This window comes from Helianthus annuus, chromosome 4 (genome assembly GCF_002127325.2).
Source record: "Helianthus annuus cultivar XRQ/B chromosome 4, HanXRQr2.0-SUNRISE, whole genome shotgun sequence".
Lineage (NCBI taxonomy): Eukaryota > Viridiplantae > Streptophyta > Magnoliopsida > Asterales > Asteraceae > Helianthus > Helianthus annuus.
The window spans coordinates 10,496,588-10,515,493 of record NC_035436.2 but is presented as its reverse complement, the minus strand read 5'-3'; the positions used below and the strand labels follow the sequence as shown (position 1 = coordinate 10,515,493).

The window sequence follows — 18,906 nt, the reverse complement described above, 5'->3', positions numbered from 1 at the left end:
GTTTGCGTTCCCTTGAGTGGCTAGCACTTGGTTAATGAAGTGCTGCCAAGGGAAGTTTGCCATTATTTGAGCCATCATCTGTGGCATGAGGATGAAGCCTTGAAGGCTTTCTGGTGCAGCGATATTGTTCATTCCCATAGGGGTACTTATGGCAACAATTCGTGCCAAGGGAAGAACGGATAAGGCTTACTCCCATGTAGTGGACACAGGAGGTGGAAAGCTCGAAGCTGGTGACTGTAGCAACTGATTCAAAGTTAACTCGTGTCCCAACGGTGCACCGGTTGCTACAAGCTGGGAGGAGAATAAAGGAAATGTGGTTGGATCTGGTCTTGCAATTGCATATAAACTTGGATTTGGTGGAGGATTACTAGTACCAGCTTCATTTCTGGATACGGTAGGTTGTAAGCTTATAAAAGGAGGCAGAGGTGGCCAGGTGATAATGAGGGCTCGGGTTCGTCGTAATCCAGTCTGATTCTTACTCTTTTATCCCTTTCTCTGCTCGCGTACTGGTTCAGGAGAGACCTCAACTGTAGAAAGTTGCTTGCTAACCCATCAGGTGTTAAATCGATGCGTGTCGGTGTACCTGTTGCACCGATATGAGGGGATGGAACCCCTGAACGAGATGGGCTTGGTGTCTGAAAGGAAGAAAACTCAAGATACGTGGCTCCTGTTGGGGTTTTCCCCGGAGTTGAGAACGAGGTGGTCATAGCCGGTTCACTAGGTGTAGAATACGTGGTACTTGGTTCACCTCCCCCGGAGATTCACCTTCAGACATGACGGTTTTAACGAAGTTGGAGCTACACTACTGGTCTTCGAAGATGAACTTAGTGGTGTAGCCCCACGGTGGGCGCCAACTTGTTGCTACAACAAATATGAGACCAAGGATAGTGGATAGAATGGTAAGGCAAAAGGGTTCACGAGTCTAGTTTTGGCAAACGCAGGTTGCTGGTCCCCCTATGTATGCAATACGTAGGGTTGGATCACTTATCTATCACTTGCTTTGAGCTCAAATTAAGTTGAAGGAGATTCAACTCTGGACTGATGCATGCAATGTGATGATGTTTTGATGTGTGAAGAATAGAACATGCAAAGTACAAATTCTAGGGGGAGAGAGTCAGATTTCAGAATGTCCCATTGAATGACCAAGTATGGTCATTTATAGAGGAGGATTGTGCCGAGAAGGGAAACCTTTGACTAAGCGATCCATGTGTGCAGTGAGGGGGTTACCCGTTTTGGAGGTTGAAGGCTTTGACCTGCGGATAAAAGAGTGTCTTTGCCCACATGCTCTCTTTTGCGGCTGAGTGGGGAAGTCACACGTAAAATGTGGTGGGACGTGACCCTGTCCCATTCTTTTTTATGTTCACCACAACTGGGTTGTCATTCGAACCTTTTAACCTTTTAACCCTTTAAACTTAAGCTACATACATCATCAGTTTACATTAAGGCATTTGTACGATTCCACAAAAGATCAACTAAGTTAGAGAAAAAAACATACCTTGACAGGGAAATGATTCGAAGATCCTGTTAAAGGAAAGATCTAGAATTCTGAGTGACCGAAGAGAACTTAAAAATGGTATAAGGCTTTCGTTGAAATCGTTCCACCCAAGATTTAGAATTTTCAGTTTTCTTAATGGAGTTATTGTGTCAGAACCTGGGTCATGCATGAAAGTCTTTAGTGTCGGTTGGTAAAACATGGTTATCCTTAAATAAAAGTTGATTTTATTTGAGTAGCATAAAAGAAATAGTAAAAAATAAATTGTAGGAAAAATATATGTAAGGGGTATTTTTAGAGTAGGCTATTTGTGCTCTTTCTCTCCTCACATAAAAGACAAATACATATTCCTTAAATTTTGAAACGTTTACAACTATTTTATACGAAGTTTTTTTTTTAAATACACCATAAAATTGAGTATCTTTTTATCTTTAATTTAAGTATTACATTGCTATATAGAATATGAAAACTTAAAAAACCCCAAAGGTTGTGTTATATTTCAATGAATAAATTACAAAACTCGTCCTTTATGTTGACATCATATTATAAAGTGTGTTTTTTGTCTTTAAAAGTGATGAGATTCATACTTTATGTTTGCAAATTGTAACACATTACATTCTTTACCCTAAACTCAGTTAGTTTTAATGGTTAAACCAGACCTAATAGACCCCACATGAAGGTATTTTGATCATTTTACCCTAAATACAAAAGTTAAATCATAATCATAAAAAAATAATAAATAAAAATAATTATGTTTAAAAATATATAAATACACACCCCTTTTGTTTTCTCAAAATACAAACTCCCACCCCTTTTGTTTTCTCAAAATACAACACAAAAATTCTAGAACAAAAAAATCGGTAAAAAATCTAGTAAAAAATTAATTACAAAAATTCAACACAAAAAATTCAACACAAAAAATCCAGCACAAAAATATTAGACAACATAGAAATGTCAAAATCATTTTAAAAACATTTTAATAAAAATCTAGTATTTTTTGTTTTGTTCACATTGGTTCTCATGGTTATCGCAATGAGAGTGGTTCTCAAATGAACTCTACCATCTATATATACATATACATATAAATATAACTATACATATACAAATACATTTATATATATATATACATATACATACATACATACATACATATATATATATATATAGTATTGTTCATGCGAGAACTAGCTTTAAGCAGAGAACCAAGAGAACGAGTGTGAACACAAATAAAATAAAATAAAATTAAAACAAACAATGAACCCCCACCACCACCAAAAAATTTAAACCCTCACCCTCTAAAAAAACTATACTTCACCAAAAACTTAAAACGGCCCCCACCTCCCCCCCCCCCCCCCCCAAAAAAAAAAAAAAAAAAAAAAAAAAAAAAAACCTACCCTCACACCCCACAAAAACCTTAAAAAAAACTAAACTCCTCACATAAGCTAAATGCTAAAAAGATTTATTTTTTTAGATTCCATTAAAATCGTGACTTAAAAAAAGTTAAAAGAGACCGCTAAAAAATAAATTATTAAAAAATGGAAAAACTAAAAAAAAATAAAGTGTGTTTTTAAGCCTGTTAAGTTAGTTTTGGTTGTGTTCACAAGTGATTCTCGCGATAAATTGTGATTTCTAAATAATCCTCGCACACTCTCTATCTCTCTCTCTCTCTCTCTCTCTATATATATATATATATATATATATATATATATATGGTGGGGTTCCGCTACAAAGTCCATTTTTCCTACAAAGTGTACAAAGTCTTAAAATACCACAATTTTAGCCATAAAACACACTCAAAACCTACAAATAACATGGTGAATATTACTAAAACATAGTATCCAAACCCTAACATTCCTTAAAAACTTCAAACACACCATCGTACAACTATGAATATAAAACACAATATGATAATCAACATAAAACACACTGATGTTAGTCATTCGATAATCAAAACCTTATTATTCAAAACACAACACAAAACCCCCAAATATGGTGTTTTAGTAACCTCCACTATGTTATTTGTGGGTTTTGAGTGTGTTTTATGGTTGACATTATTGTGTTTTATGACTTTGTACACTTTGTAGGAAAAATGGACTTTGTAGCCAACTCCCACCCTATATATATATATATAGGGAGCCGCTAGAATGAAAACCACCTCGAGTTGTAAGAACCGCGAGAACTACACCCCACGAAGAGGCGTTCGCCGCGATTTTTTTTTACAAGTAGATGTGTGCATTATAAACACGGCCGTAAAAAATCACGGCGAACGCCCCTCCGTGGGGTGTAGTTTTTTACACCTCAAGTTTGGTGAAAAAAAAAGAAAAAAGAAAAAAGAAAAAAAATTAAAAAACACCAAACTTGAGGTGTAAAAAACTACACCCCACGGAGGGGCGTTCGCCGTGATTTTTACGGCCGTGTTTATAATGCACACATCTAATTGTAAAAAAAAATCGCGGCGAACGCCCCTCCGTGGGGTGTAGTTCTCGCGGTTCTTACAACTCGAGGTGGTTTTCTTTCTAGCGATCCCCTATACATATATATATATATATATATATATATATAGGTGGGGTTCGGCTACAAAGTCCATTTTTCCTACAAAATGTACAAAATCATAAAAATTTCGGCAATAAAAAACACTCAAAACCCACAAATAATAGAGTGAAGATCACTAAAACACAATATCCAAATCCTAACAATCCATAAAAAACATCAAACACACCATCGTAGACCTATGAATATAAAACACAACATAATAATCAACATAAAACATACTAATGTTAGTCATTAGATAATAAAAGCTTTATCATCCAAAAGACAAAACAAAACCCACAAATATTGCGTTTTAGTAATCTTCACTTTGTTATTTGTGGGTTTTGAGTATGTTTTATGGTTGACATTATGGTGTTTTATGACATTTTACACTTTGTAGAAAAAATGGACTTTGTAGCCAACTTCCACCCTGTATATATATATATATATATATATATATATATATATATATATATATATATATATATATATATATATATATATATATATATATATATATATAGAGCCAGGATCATTTCAGAACCATAAATATTTACAGAACTCCTAATAAACAATCTTTTAATTTATATATTTTTATAATTAGGATAATTTTATCATTTTTATGTGTATTTTTACGATGACATACATGTTGAGAGTAATTTTATAACTTTTTATATGTAATTTTATAATCACACATATATACACTAGTTTTTTTACATATATGTAATTAGTTATGACTCATATATATAATTTTGACAATTAAACATATGTAAACAACTTTTAACACGTATGTAATCAAAGAAATACATATAATAGATTATAAAAAGATCCTAAATACAAAAACTTATATGTAAAATGATTGTTTTTTAGGAGTTCTAAAAGTTCTGTAGTTATTCAGAGTTCTGAAATGAACTCAACCTTATATATATATATATATATATATATACACACACACACAGAAAGATCCGTTAGAAACCACCCTTTATTGTGAGAATCGCGAGAACCAGTGTGAACACAAACAGTAATATCTAAAAAATATAAAAAACACTCAAAAAAATTTTTTTACTATTTTTTTTGTTTTGGAAAATCGCTATATTTCGTTTATAATAAAAAAAATTTCAAAAAAAAAATAAATTCCGGGTAACAGTTATCGATGCACATGTGCATTTGTATCATTTCTTTGACAAATTCCGTAATTCATTACAAATATTATACAATTGCACTTTCATTTACACTAACACGTGTAATACACTACGTTTTACGTTAACAATATTAGAAATGCACATGTGCATCTATATGTATAAACATGAAATAATGTGTGTTGGTACACTATTTTCTCTTTCATTTATCATTCCATCCATAATACAAAAATATTCACATGTGCATTTTTGTCATTTCTTTGACAAATTCCATAATTCATTACAAATATTAGACAATTGCACTTTTATTTACACTACCATATGTAATACACTACTTTTTACATTATCAATATTAAAAATGCACATGTGCATCTATATGTATCAACATGAATAAGGTGTTTTGTTACACTACTGTGAATACAATTTCCCTTTCATCTACCATAACATCCATAATACACTACCATTACCTTCTACCATCCATAATACAATACTATTACCTCCTACCATCCATAATACAATACCATTACTAATATTTTCACTTTATTACATGTATATCAACAACATTTATGCTATCCGATCAACATATTACATCATAAATTGACAACTATAACCAAACCATCTAACACTAGATATAACTAACCAAAAAACATGTATATGGGCCTACTTCTCCATTCAAAATAACAAACCTCTTTTACCAAAACACGTTATATCATGGTTGTACATAATGATGCACATGTGCATATTGAATATTGGTAATGTAAAACGTAGTGTATTACGGATGATATTGTAAATTAAAGTGCAATTGTCTATTACTGATAACGTATTACGGAATTTGTCGAAGTAATTATACATATGCACATGTGCATGGATAACTGTTACTCGAAAAAAAGTTTTTTTTTTTTTTTTTTTTGCTAACTAAATATAGCGATTTTTTTAATATTAAAAGAAATTGACTGCTTTTTGATTTTTTTCAGATTTAATTTTGTGTTCATATTGGTTTTCGAGGTTCTCGCAATAAGGATGGTTCTCAAATGAACCTTACCTGGGAAGGTTTAAATCAGAACGCTAAATATTGCGAGAACTGTGATAACGAATGAAAAAACGGCAAAAACTTGGTTAAAAACAATTGAAATTCCAAAAAAAATACACTTATCATTCGAGTACAATGTTAGAAATTTAATTTTCATGTTTAAATGTACATGAATTCGTAAATAAAGAAAATTTACACATGTGTAAGTTTGCAATTTACACGTGTGTAAATTTGTTATATTTACACATGTGTAAAAAATCTAAAAAGAGTGATTTTGAGAGGAGTAATGAATTATTTGGTGATGGAAATTATTTTTTTGATGTTGTATTCTTGTATTTCACCAAAATTTATGCTTAAGGTGAATATTATGAACTACTAAGATCAATCACATATTTGTAAGGATTTTTGTTTCTTTTTTAATGGAAAGTGTTTGAATTTTATTGTAACGAGTTCATGTTAAAACAAGTGATTTTTTACGGGTCAAAAGGATTTTGTAATGTTTGATGTTCTTGTATGACTAGCGAAGACATATTATCAAAAAGTATGATATATGATTTCTTTTTAATAAAATGACAAAGAACATTTTAAGCATTCAAATACTTTTGACACATTTGGTGATTTCACATTTTTTTAATGAAACATATGCTACTCGGTTGAATCTTTCCGACAAATTTCGACTCTAATTGATCGTTTCCACTATTATATTTGAAAATGTAATTTCCGTTCTATGATGTATTTAGAGATTTATAAATTATATATATTACACACAACTCGTGTAATACACGGATCTATAACCTAGTATCTATATATACACACGAGTATTCAAATAATATAGGAATGAAATATATATTGTATTTCCTTGTTGTAGTATTAAATAGTTTTAAAAGTTATGTGAAGAAGTTTATGACCTAAAGGATAAAGCCTATACAGCCAACCACTAAGGGGTTGATCGTTTAGCTTTTAATGAATCACTTAATGGTTCAGATCTCTTATTGATTCAGTACTGAATGGTTCAGACTGTTTGTTTTGTGAATAAATGTCTGAATGGTTCCTAAATTTGCCTCTGAATGTTAAGCATTATACTGAGTCTAAATGGTAAGACCACTAATCTGAATTGACCGACATTTGTCTCTGAACGGTTAAGCATTATATTGGCTCTTAATAGTTCAGACTTCTTACTAGTTCAGCAGTTAATGGTTCAGACCTTTACTGGCTTATAGTTTTCCGTTCTAAAAATTAATAGATGATTTCAAGAATGAATAACAAAATTTTATTAGACTTAAGGAGTTGAACCTGGGGCGGGGGTCGGGGAGATTCGGCTTACTCTTTTTTTTTTAAAGGAAAACTTCATTAGAAACCGGCCAACCCGACAAAAAAACGGGCGACCAATACCGGACAACCTACTATACAAATTTACACCAATCCTCCCATGATAAATCTATACATTTAGATCTACTTTTAAACCAAAAGAACCCGAGAGACCTAATCGAACAAAAAACCTCCTCCACCTTCGGCCTTTTAGCATTGCACACCAAATCATTCCTAGCTTTCCAAATCAACCAGCAAGCCATAATCACAATGCCTTGATACAACAGAAGCTTCGACCCATTCAGCCCACTGAAACGAAAAGCTTCCACAACGTCTATAAAGGAAAACGCCACAGGGAAGGGAACGTTACACCAGGAGCTGATCTTTAACCAAATAGCCGTAGAAAAACTGCAAGCCGTGAATAAATGAGAAGCCGTCTCCTCCCCATCTCCACACATCGGGCAAGCCACATCCGGAAGGCCAATATTCCGTTTGCATAGCTCCACCCTAGTTGGGAGTCTCTCTAGCACCGCCCTCCACGCAAACACGTTGCACTTGATAGGAATCCACCGGCACCACTCCCACAAGACCCGATTACCAACATACTTATCCCGATTCAATAACTCATAAGCCGATTTAACCGAGAACAAGCCTGAATCGTCCGCCGACCACTGCCATTTATCAGAATCAACTGTCAAGCAAGCATCCCGAATAAGAACACACAACGCCGACCACTCCGCAAGCTCCACATTACTATCTGGAGGTTTCTTCCACCGCCATCTTGCAGCCGGGTTGGAGAAGGGGCTGCCAATACGCTCTCGAACAACACATCTCTTATCAGATTCCAAAGCAAACAAGTTCGGAAAACAGAACCTCAAGGGATCTTTGCACAGCCAAGGATCAAGCCAAAAAGCTAAAGACGCTCCATTCCCCACAACACCTTTGACAAAATGACGAAACCGATCAGGACCTAACATCGGTTTGTCGATAGAATAAACAATATACTTCCACACACCACCGAGAGAAGTTTTGACCGGAAGAAAGTCCCACGAACACCGGTGCAAGTGAATCGCAGAGATCACTTTAACCCATAAAGAATTTGGCTCAACTTTAAATCTCCAGGCCCACTTTAAAATAAGAGCTTTGTTGACCGAAGCGAGCCAACAGGTTTTTTTGCTCGGACCAGACCCAGCCCACCTTTATCAATAGGGTCAGTGACACAATCCCAAGAGACCCAACAGGTTTTTTTGCTCGGACCAGACCCTCCCCAAAGAAATTTCCTCATGATAGCCTCCAGTTGGTTAATAATCCCGACCGAGGCCTTAAAAAGAGACATATGATACACAGGAAGACTCTGCAACACAGACTTAATGAGAGTGACCCTCCCCCCTATAGAGAGAACCGCCGCCTTCCACAGAGACAATCTAGACTCAAAAGTCTCAATAACCGCCCTCCAGTTAGATAAGCGATTCATATTCGCTCCTACCGGGATCCCGAGATACTTAACAGGAAGTGACTCCGCTTTACACCCAACCGTTGAAGCCATAGAATCTAATTCGGAATCAGGAACACCAACCCCCATAATACTAGACTTGTGGAGATTAATCCGAAGCCCCGAACAAATGTGAAAGCCACGGAGAATCCTTATCACATTAGAGATGCTATCCACAAACCATTCCCCGATAATAAGTGCATCGTCTGCAAACAGGAGATGAGACAAAATAGGACCGTTATTCGGGAGCCGAATACCTTTGAAACTACCAATATCGACAGCCTTATTGAAACAACATGAAAGAGCCTCCATCACAATGAGAAACAAGAATGGAGATAACGGGTCGCCTTGTCGCATACCCTTGAGACACTGAAAATCGAAGGTAGGGGAGCCGTTCACCAGAACCGCTGCTCTAGCCGCTGATAATAACCCATGGACCCAATCACACCAAAGCCGAGGGAACCCCATCTGGGTCATAATAGAAATAAGAAAACCCCAATTCACATTATCGTATGCTTTTTCGAAATCCAATTTGAATAAAAAAGCCTTTCTTTTAGACTTCTTCAACCAAGAGATAGCTTCGTTAATAATAAGGGGGCCATCAAGAATGAACTTCCCAGAAAGGAACGCCGATTGATTATCCGAGATTACCGTTCCAAGAACTTTCTTCAACCGGTTAGCTAGAACCTTGGATACTACTTTGTTTATAGCCCCAACCAAACTAATAGGACGATACTCACCAAGATTAGAAGGATCACAGACTTTCGGAATCAAGGTGATAAATGCCGAGGCACACCCACGACTAACCGACCCATTAGAATAAAATTCGTCCAGAACCTGCATAAAATCATCCTCAAAGATATCCCAAAAATATTTAAGGAAAAAGAAATTGAAGCCATCCGGACCGGGAGCCCGATTACTGCCACATTCCCAGGCCGCTTGCTTTAGCTCCTCCTTAGAGAAAACCGACACCAGACTATCGGCATCATTCTGACTAAGAGTTTTGAGATTGTCCAAAAACACCGAAGGGCGAACTGCCATATCCTCCTTAAAACAACCCCGAAAAAACTCAAAGACTTCCTTCTTAATCTTTGTTGGCTTCGAGCACCAAGAGCCGTTGACACGTAACCCATGGATGGCATTTTTCGCTTTCCGACAATTAATCATAGAATGAAAAGAGGAAGAATTTTCGTCCCCGTCTTTAGCCCATCTAACCCGCGAACGTTGTCTCAAATCTTTGGTCTTATTAATTTCGATTTCCTTGACAAGCTTCGCGTTTTCCGAGAGAACCCACTCCTCCTCCTCAACCAAATCCCTTTCCTCTAAAATTTTCTCCAATTCTTCAAGTTCAGTTCTCGCCAACGATTCCTTCTCGCCTTCTTTTTTAATCATCTCGTTTCTCCAAACCTTGATACGGGCCCTAATGACTTCGAATTTCTTAAGTAAGGCCAAATCCGTCGGGCCTTCAGAAACAAATGAGTTCGCTGCCTCTCTAACTGTCTTATCGAAACCTTCCGGCCAATCCACGAGTTAAAGATTCTAAAAGGTTTCGGCCCAAAATTAGTTTCTTTGGTGATCAAAATAATTGGACTATGATCAGATAAGTATCTCGGAAGGGCTCTAAAACAAGCGCTCGGCCATAGACCAAAAAAATCCGGGCACACCAGCAACCGATCAATCTTGCTCCCTTTTCTACCTTTATCCGCCCATCTGGTGAATTTCCTATCCCTCATCTCATACTCCAACAAACCAGCATCAAAAATAAAAGAATTAAAATTACCAGCACACAAAGAGTTGAAACGCGTCTTCAGTCTTTCGTCCGGAGACCTAACGGCATTAAAGTCTCCAATAAGAATCCACAGACCGGCTGAGTTATCAATGATTTCAAGAAGCCTATCCCAAAGAAGACGCTTAGCTTGAACGTCTTGAGGAGCATAAATATTCGCAATGTTGATACGGCGACCCGACCCTTTAATCTTTCCTCTGGAGATGATAAAATTCCTATCCTTGATGGAATCACTGTGATCAAAGACATTTTTATCCCACATGCTAATCAAACCGCCCGACAAACCGGAAGAATCAACCCAAACCGAACCAACATCCTTACCTCCCCAAACCTTCGAAACAAAATTTTCATCCAAGTTCCTGCATTTAGACTCCTGAAAAGCCACAAAATTAATCCCAAACTTCGACTTCATACCTTTAAACCATCTAACTTTTTCATCCCCTCCTAACCCTCTCACATTTAAGGATAAGAAATTCATTCTAACACTTCATTAATAACTTTACCCAAAATTACATTTCTAACCAGCTTTTCGTTGTTGCCCAGATCCATGCCCACCGAAACTCCAAGCTTAATAGTGTCACTGACCTCCTGATCGATAGAACCACAAGGAGCCTCGCCTCCTTCCTCGACCCTACCTGTAAACCCTGTCCCGCGCTGCATCGTCTCCGGCGACGTAGACGGAATCTCGGGCGACGCCTTATGAACTCCCACCACAGGAACCCCAGATGAGTCAAGAGGAACATTGAGATTAAAGTCAGGCATACACGAAGAGGATGAAATGTTATCAGAATTTTTATTCAACTGGGCCAATAAACGGTCTAGAGAAAAAGGATCACTCTCCTCTTCCAAATGGGCCCTATTCCTTTTAGTGGGCCTTGCTTTTTCACTGGACTCTACACCAATGATTGGGCTGCCCATATGAGAAGAATATTGATTCCTGGTCCCACACTTGCGGCGCCGTTTTGACTTCTTTCCTGCCTTAAAAAACATAATTTCTTGTGTCCCATCCCCATGAATATTGGAACCTTCCCCAATACATGACCCCAAAAAAGGCTGCCAATTAAATTGGACATCATTGAGAATGTTCCCACTACCGCCGCCCTTGGAGCTCCCACCTGTCTGAACATCACCCATGGCCGATCCATTATCCAAACCAACCTCTTCGTCTTCCACAAAACCACCGTCTCCTACCCCGGGCTCCGCCACCATAACCACCGGCGAGGAAGCTAGCGGTGACGACACCGCCGGACTGACCCCTGACATACCTCCCAAACAATCCGGGGTCCAAACGTCGAGTTCTTCTTCAACCAAGATCCTGTAATTCCTATCCTTCCATTTTAAAGTGATAACTTCTTTGATTCTCTCGACGATACCAGACAGAACCCCAACCCTAACGAACGATAAGTCATCGGCATTTTCAAAATCTTTCTGAACATGAAGGATCTTCCCAAACGGCTCTCCCACCGACTTAATGACATCCCTATCAAGAAGGTGCAGCGGCAGCCCAATGAACCTAAGCCAAGCAACTTTCTCAAAAGACAACGATTGACCGTCCCATGCAGAGAGTTTCGAAAACCAAGGCCCCCATAACTCCCGAGATTCAATGAAAAGCCGGGAAGCAGGTTCCTCTCTGAACGAGATAAGAACAGATAGCCCCCCCAGGTACTGAATGTTACCATAAGAAACTTTTGCAATACGAAGAAGTCGGTCAAGATCAACCAACGTCTCCAAATCCACCGTCCTACCCACCACCGCAACCCCTTTAAATTCCTGCATGGCAGCCGTCCTATCAGGAGCCACTACCTGCTTGCCAGATTCCTGGGCAGACCCAGGACTCAAGCCATCCTCCTTCTCCTTTCCTTTACCCAAAACATCACTATAAGAGCGCAGGTCTCTGAAAGAAGCCGTCCTAACATTACCTCCTGGATTCACATGACTGGGATTAACACTATCTCCACCACCCGCCATTTTGAACCTGAAGTTACCACCGACGGTATTCTTGTTGCCACTACCATTCTCCAAAGCAAACCTGGCGATGTTGACTTTTAGCTTACAACCACCCAAACTCACTCCCCTCAAGGATCTAACCAAGCCGGTTCTATCTTTGACATCTTTAAATGAAGCGAAACCAAACCTACATCCATCTTTGTCCCTTTTATTTGGCCACATACGTATCAGTAACATCTCCATACCCAGCTAAATCGCACTTCAACTCCCATGGAGTGCATCCTTCCGGCAGGTTGGAGATAAAAAACTTCGTAATACTCCGAGAATCGACGGATCTAGGATCACCGTCCATTTGAAACCCACACAAGAGAATGAAAGGTTAATCGGATTCGTTAAGATCTAGCTAAACTGCAATAACAGCCGCGATCAATGACAGACCGACTAAGCAATCGACTCCCGGAGGATGATCAAATGAACACCTGAGGGAAAAAGCCAAACGAAAATCCAAAAACAGTCAATCCCACGGCAGCGCTAACAGTGCTCGTTACACACAGCTAACAAGAGAAGCCACGTGATGACAGGAGAGTTACACACTGTCAGGGAAAGACCGCCGGAAAAATAACAACGGGGGAGGGGGAAGGGGGGCTTACTCTGTTTTTTTAGGAAGAGGAAGAAGGTTTGAGAGTTTATTTTTGAATTTGTAATAATCGCTGATTTTAAGATTTAATACCAAAAAATTATTGGACCTTAGTCAAATGTAATTTTCAATATAGAGTTGAAAATTTGAGTAAGGTGCAGTTAATATGTCAACCTAAATAGGTATCGTTAAAAAGGTGACACGTGACATGTTTTTTTTTCTTCTTAATATTCAGTAGTCTGACGTTTTATTTGTCCAATCAAAACCTAATTTCTCCACTCAAATAATTCAAACGTTTATTTCTTTATTTTTTAATATCCTTGGGAAAGTAGAATTATAGAGATAACTAGGGAATTATTTGATAGTGTTTTCGTACCGGTTTTATAAAATTGTGTTTTTCCATGAAAATAATCATATTTCATATATTGAATGGAGGAGGTATTTTTGGAGTAATCTTGTCATATGTAGTTTAATAGCTAGAGCAAAGAGTTAAGGAACTTAAAATAATCATAACCAACAAAATCGCCTGTTATTGATCTTTCGAGTTACGAGCAGACTTTGGATGATACATACCGACTACCACTAGTACAAAACCATTTTTTTGGTGGTGTCAAATTCAATTTTTGGTGATGTTTTAGAATACAAAGCACCAAATAACAAGATTATCACACTAATAAATAAACACACCACCAAAAATTGATTTTTTGAGGGTGAAGTTGTTAATAGCACCATTAAATTGATTTTTTGAGGGTGAAATTGTTAATAACACCATTAAATTGATTTTTTGAGGGTGAAGTTAATAGCAACAAAAAAGTGAACCAATCAAAACATTTTGTTATGCATCACATGGATCATAATCCAACGGTTTTCAATTGCTCTTATCCTATTCAATCAATGGATCGAATTAAGCCTCAAAAAACACAACCTTTATACCCACATATATATAGACATAATGTTAAAATCAAAAAATCTTTTTTAGAGAGAGAAAAATGTTAAGGGGGATCGGGGCACCTGCGGTGACCCCTTGCGGGAAGCATGTTGCCGATTAGGGGGGGTGCTGCCATCAAGGCGGTGAGGTAGGAGAGAGGGAGGAAATCGCTGGGAAGTCACCGAAGAGAGAGGGAGGAGTGGACCAATGAAAAATTTCTTTTTTTTTTTTTAATAAAAACTAAGTCACCTAAGAGGGGAGTGCCGCCATCAATTTAGGGTGTTAGGGGAGTTTAAGAGGGGAGTTGACGTGGCACACGGGGATTGGTTATGCGTAAGAGAGGGGACTCCCCTCTTAGGGGAGTGCCCCTTACACCCTAAGAAGGAGCAAAGCATCACCGGAAAGTTTTTCGGAACGGCTTCCACAGTATCAAGAAACTGGCGATGTGGCATAAAGCTTAACAATGGCCTTATATACGAAGAGACACACGATTTTTTAAGATCTTTCTTGATGATTTTATGTGGGATGCCATCAAATACACCGAAGATACTCGCCGGAAAACTATTACGGCGATGGACGTCATTTATGCTTTGAAGTGCCAAGGATGTACAATTATACACTATGTTGATTTGGTTTAATTGTATGTTTTTAAATTGTTTTTTAGGAAATAACTTTATAGAAATTATGTTTGTATCTCATTGTAGCTTTCCTTGAACATGTAATTTTCTTTTATTATTCTTTGTAGATTTTATAGTTTTTTTGTTTTATTTGCCTTTGTATTAGATCTTGGATGTTTTGTAAATAAAATAAAACTAAAAAACATTTGTTTAAATAATGTATATTTTTACGTCCAGTTTCAATCATTGATTTTTTTGTGGTGTGTTTAGAAATTTAATGGTGGGCTAATTTGGTTTCCATCATTGATTTTTTTGGTGGTGTTTAGAGATTTAATGGTGGATTGATTTGGTTTCTATTATTGATTTTTTAGTGGTGTATTTAGAGATTTAATGGTGCTCTTATTGAGCAGCACCATATATTTGTTGGTGCTCTCTAAAAATGCTCTCAAAAAGGCATAAATCCTAGAACCAATAAACTGCCTTTTGTACTAGTGTACGTACCTTGCATTTGTATGGTTCCATAATAGCTACATCCGGTAACATCCAATACCTCCAAGTTTTTCAAAGCGGACAGTTCGGAAATATCTACAAAAGTGTACGAGCGTTGAACTTAGAACATGAATGCGTATTATAAAAAAGTTATTAAGGTGGAAAGACAAACAACATGCCATGAGGAAGTGGGTATTGGTTATCTCCATAAAGGTAACTAAGATCTAAAACTTTGAGTGATATGATTGAACCAAATGAACGAAAGATGTCGGTTTGAATATAATTAGTGCTGAGATTTAGTTTCTCCAACTTCTTCAAACTTGACAACCTTTCAAGTCCTGATAAGATTAAAAAAAAAAAGTTATTTGTAATGCTTCTTGATATCAACGTATATGATTCTAGTAAATTTCCTCCATGAAACCTGTGGTCGCAATCATATCGTCAAGATCATTATATGACAAATCGAGACTTCTCAACTCTTTAAAACGAAGAAAGGGAGAGAAGTTTAACCGCCACTTTGGTCGCAAATAATAATCGTAGTGTGAATCGTGATCTCCAAGCATGTTGCTCAAAGACAGGTGTGTTACATACTCGGTGGTTGTCTCACACTTAATCCTCTCCCAAGCACAGCATTCTTGGCTGCCATTATCAACCCAAGTGGAGAGAAGATTGTCTACTCCATAGTAGTTTGCAAACTCCTGAAGGGAAGCTTTAATTTCAAGCAATGCCCTTCTTTCATCTTCTATACAAATACCTTGTATACACCCAACCTTGAAGATAAGCAACATCATGAAAATAAACAACCATGACTTACACTTACTTAAACACGTACTCTTCATATTTGTAACAAATGAAGAAATTTTTATCACTGTTTCAGTAGAGACTAAAAGATATATGGTAAATTTGTATCGTTGGGTAGCTCTTAAATAGAACAAATGATATTCTTAACACAATGTCCAACTTGCTAAAAAGATGCCGTATTTTATACGTTTTATTAGAAGTTGCCAATTATGAAACGTCATATGCAAGAATAACAATTTTAAGGAGAATAATGAAAATGAACGTTGACCAAACCTATTTTACCAAAAGAAACATCTTGTAAGTCTAAATTTAGGTAACACATGAAAATCCATAGACTTTAAAACATGACATTTGTCCTAAGCGTCTTAAAAATAGACTCCTAAACCATGGTGAACCAACCCTAAGATCTAATAAGATCTAGCCATGTGTTTAAAGAGTCTGGATAGACATTATATCTATTCAAACGTCTAAATTTAAACTCTATAAATTATATTAGATAATGAGTAATGACTCTATGTTTTTAAAGGTAGCGGCGAGGCTCATGCTTACATTTGAACGTAGCCACTTTAGTTAAATGTATAAACTTTTTATCAGATATAATTTGTAGAGTTTAAATTTAGATGCTGTAGGTCCCTTTTCGCGGAGGATTACGAACCTAAACCTTGTTATACAAACCTACTAGCGAGTGCGGAATCCAAGCTAGCAAGCAAACCGAGTTCGTAGCAAGTAGAGAAACAAACACACAAAGATTCACCGATTAACACTAGTCGTATTAATGCAAATGAAGGTTCGGTTACAAGCTCAATGTTTACAGAAGTGTTCTATAAACTCTCTAAGTGTGTGTGTGAGTTCTGGGCAGAATGCTCTCTAAGCTTTCTATCTCTCGGTGTGTAAAATGGCAGAACTCCAGAACTAACTCACACTCAACACATGCATGGGTATATATACCCAGCTCAGCAGGTCTGCTCGAAGGATTCGACAGATGGTCCGAAGGATCATCTGTCGACCACATGTTACACGAAAGATCAGCATGGACCTCGAAGGATCATCCTTCGAGGTCTAATGGTCGAACCATGGTCGAACCATATCTTTCGATCACCTCGAAGGATCCGGTGTATCCTTCGAGGCTATCCTTCGATCAGAACATCTTTCAAATGTTGTCCAAGTCAAACCGGAGGATGGTTGACTTGGTCAACTTACAATACAAATCAGGACATCGTTTATATCAGACCGAATACAGACAAAGTACAGACACAAGTGCACCAACAAACTCCCCCTTGGCTGTAGCTTTGTCTTTGATCTCTAAGCTTTGTCTTGTTCTTCTAAAAGTGTAGACTCGTCTGGAACTTCGACAGTCTTTGGTCTTCAGGTCTTCAAGACTCTGATGTCCTATCATGTCTTCAATGCCGGAGGATCTTCAAAGTCTTCACGTCTTGAAAGTAGAAAGTGTATCAACAAACTACCCGTATCATGTAGGAAGTGTGTTGACAAACTCCCCCTTAACATAAGCTCCCCCTTGAGTTATGCTCGTGAAATACTTTAACTTTATGAAGTAAGATCCTTGTGGTGTTGATGATGGCCAACGGCAACTCGATCATCTTCATTCATTGAGCGCCTTCTCGTCGTGTCTTCATTCCAAAGCTCGTCATCGACCATGTTCTCCTAGCCTTTAGAATCTGCACATGCAAGAAATCTAAACGCGTAATGAGAACAACTGCTTGGAATATAGTTAACATAAATACATGACACACGAATGACCATGTCATAATCAAACACCGTCCGACAGTTTGAAAGTTTAAATTTGTCAATTTTAGATTTAACTTTCAAACATGCAAATTTTTGACCGTTTATGAAGATTTAGTCAGTTCGGTTTTCAGTCAGGTTTCAGGTAACGAAGACTTAAGCTCCAACATCGTACGATCGAAAATAAAGCAGAAATAAAATCTTTTTGGCTTTTATAAAGTTTATATTAAAACACGCCTAAAATCTTTTTGGTATTTTTGAAATTAAAAGATAACAATTTAAAATCCTTTGAGTGTTATCAAACGACATCACCGCTAATGTCGTGCTGATATGCACCAAACGACGAAACTGTTTAAAAGAAATAATAAAAGTTAAGCAGTAAATAAATATATACAGACAATCTTTTTGCGAGTTTCGAGGGTAAGAGAATCATATCAGTGTACGGTCATGCCAAAACACTCTTGTTGTTCAGTTAGTTAACATTAAGATAAGCATCCTATAACAATTATCGGTATTGTTGTCCACTTAAGCTCAACTTATCAGATGTAATCATGTTTAGAGGATACGTTAATGTATGATTTATACTTACCGACCGGTGTTCATCCACATCACGACACATTCCCGTATCAAGGTATGCACGAGAGTTCATCTTACCGGTGAGTATACCGATTATCATCTGTTTGACCGTATAAATTGTGAGATACTCACTTATTTTGAATTGAAAACAAGTCCTATGTGATATAAAATCACTTATTGATGAGGAACTTGATTTTCGTATGCATGAGGGCACAGGTGCAAGTCCGTGAACAGGTCAGTACTTTCGTACAGCAGAGAGACGAACTTGACACCCGGATAAATGTGATATTTTATCACTTATTTGATTGGACATGTGATTGTTTATCACTTATTGAGGTCGAATGCAGTATGTAATATGTACACGTATGTATAGTATCATGGAAGATCTAGAC

The 18,906-nt window shown here is 37.3% G+C and overlaps 1 protein-coding gene across 3 annotated transcripts in view; it reads right to left on the bottom strand.

Annotated features, from left to right (window-relative positions):
• Nucleotides 1-16,325, bottom strand: part of LOC110935701 (receptor-like protein 13) — a 56,047-nt gene extending 39,722 nt beyond the window's left edge. For 2 of the 3 annotated variants that reach the window (XM_035989731.1, XM_035989733.1), the window contains exons 1-4: nucleotides 15,816-16,325; nucleotides 15,574-15,732; nucleotides 15,407-15,490; nucleotides 1,496-1,651 (exon numbers count right to left, since the gene is read on the bottom strand). In XM_035989731.1, the coding sequence (XP_035845624.1) occupies nucleotides 1,496-1,651; nucleotides 15,407-15,490; nucleotides 15,574-15,732; nucleotides 15,816-16,233 (817 nt within the window). In that variant the 5' untranslated portion in view covers nucleotides 16,234-16,325. The remainder of the gene's footprint in view (nucleotides 1-1,495; nucleotides 1,652-15,406; nucleotides 15,491-15,573; nucleotides 15,733-15,815) is intronic. The other variant, XM_035989732.1, reaches the window with a different exon arrangement.
• Nucleotides 16,326-18,906: the final 2,581 nt, after the last annotated feature.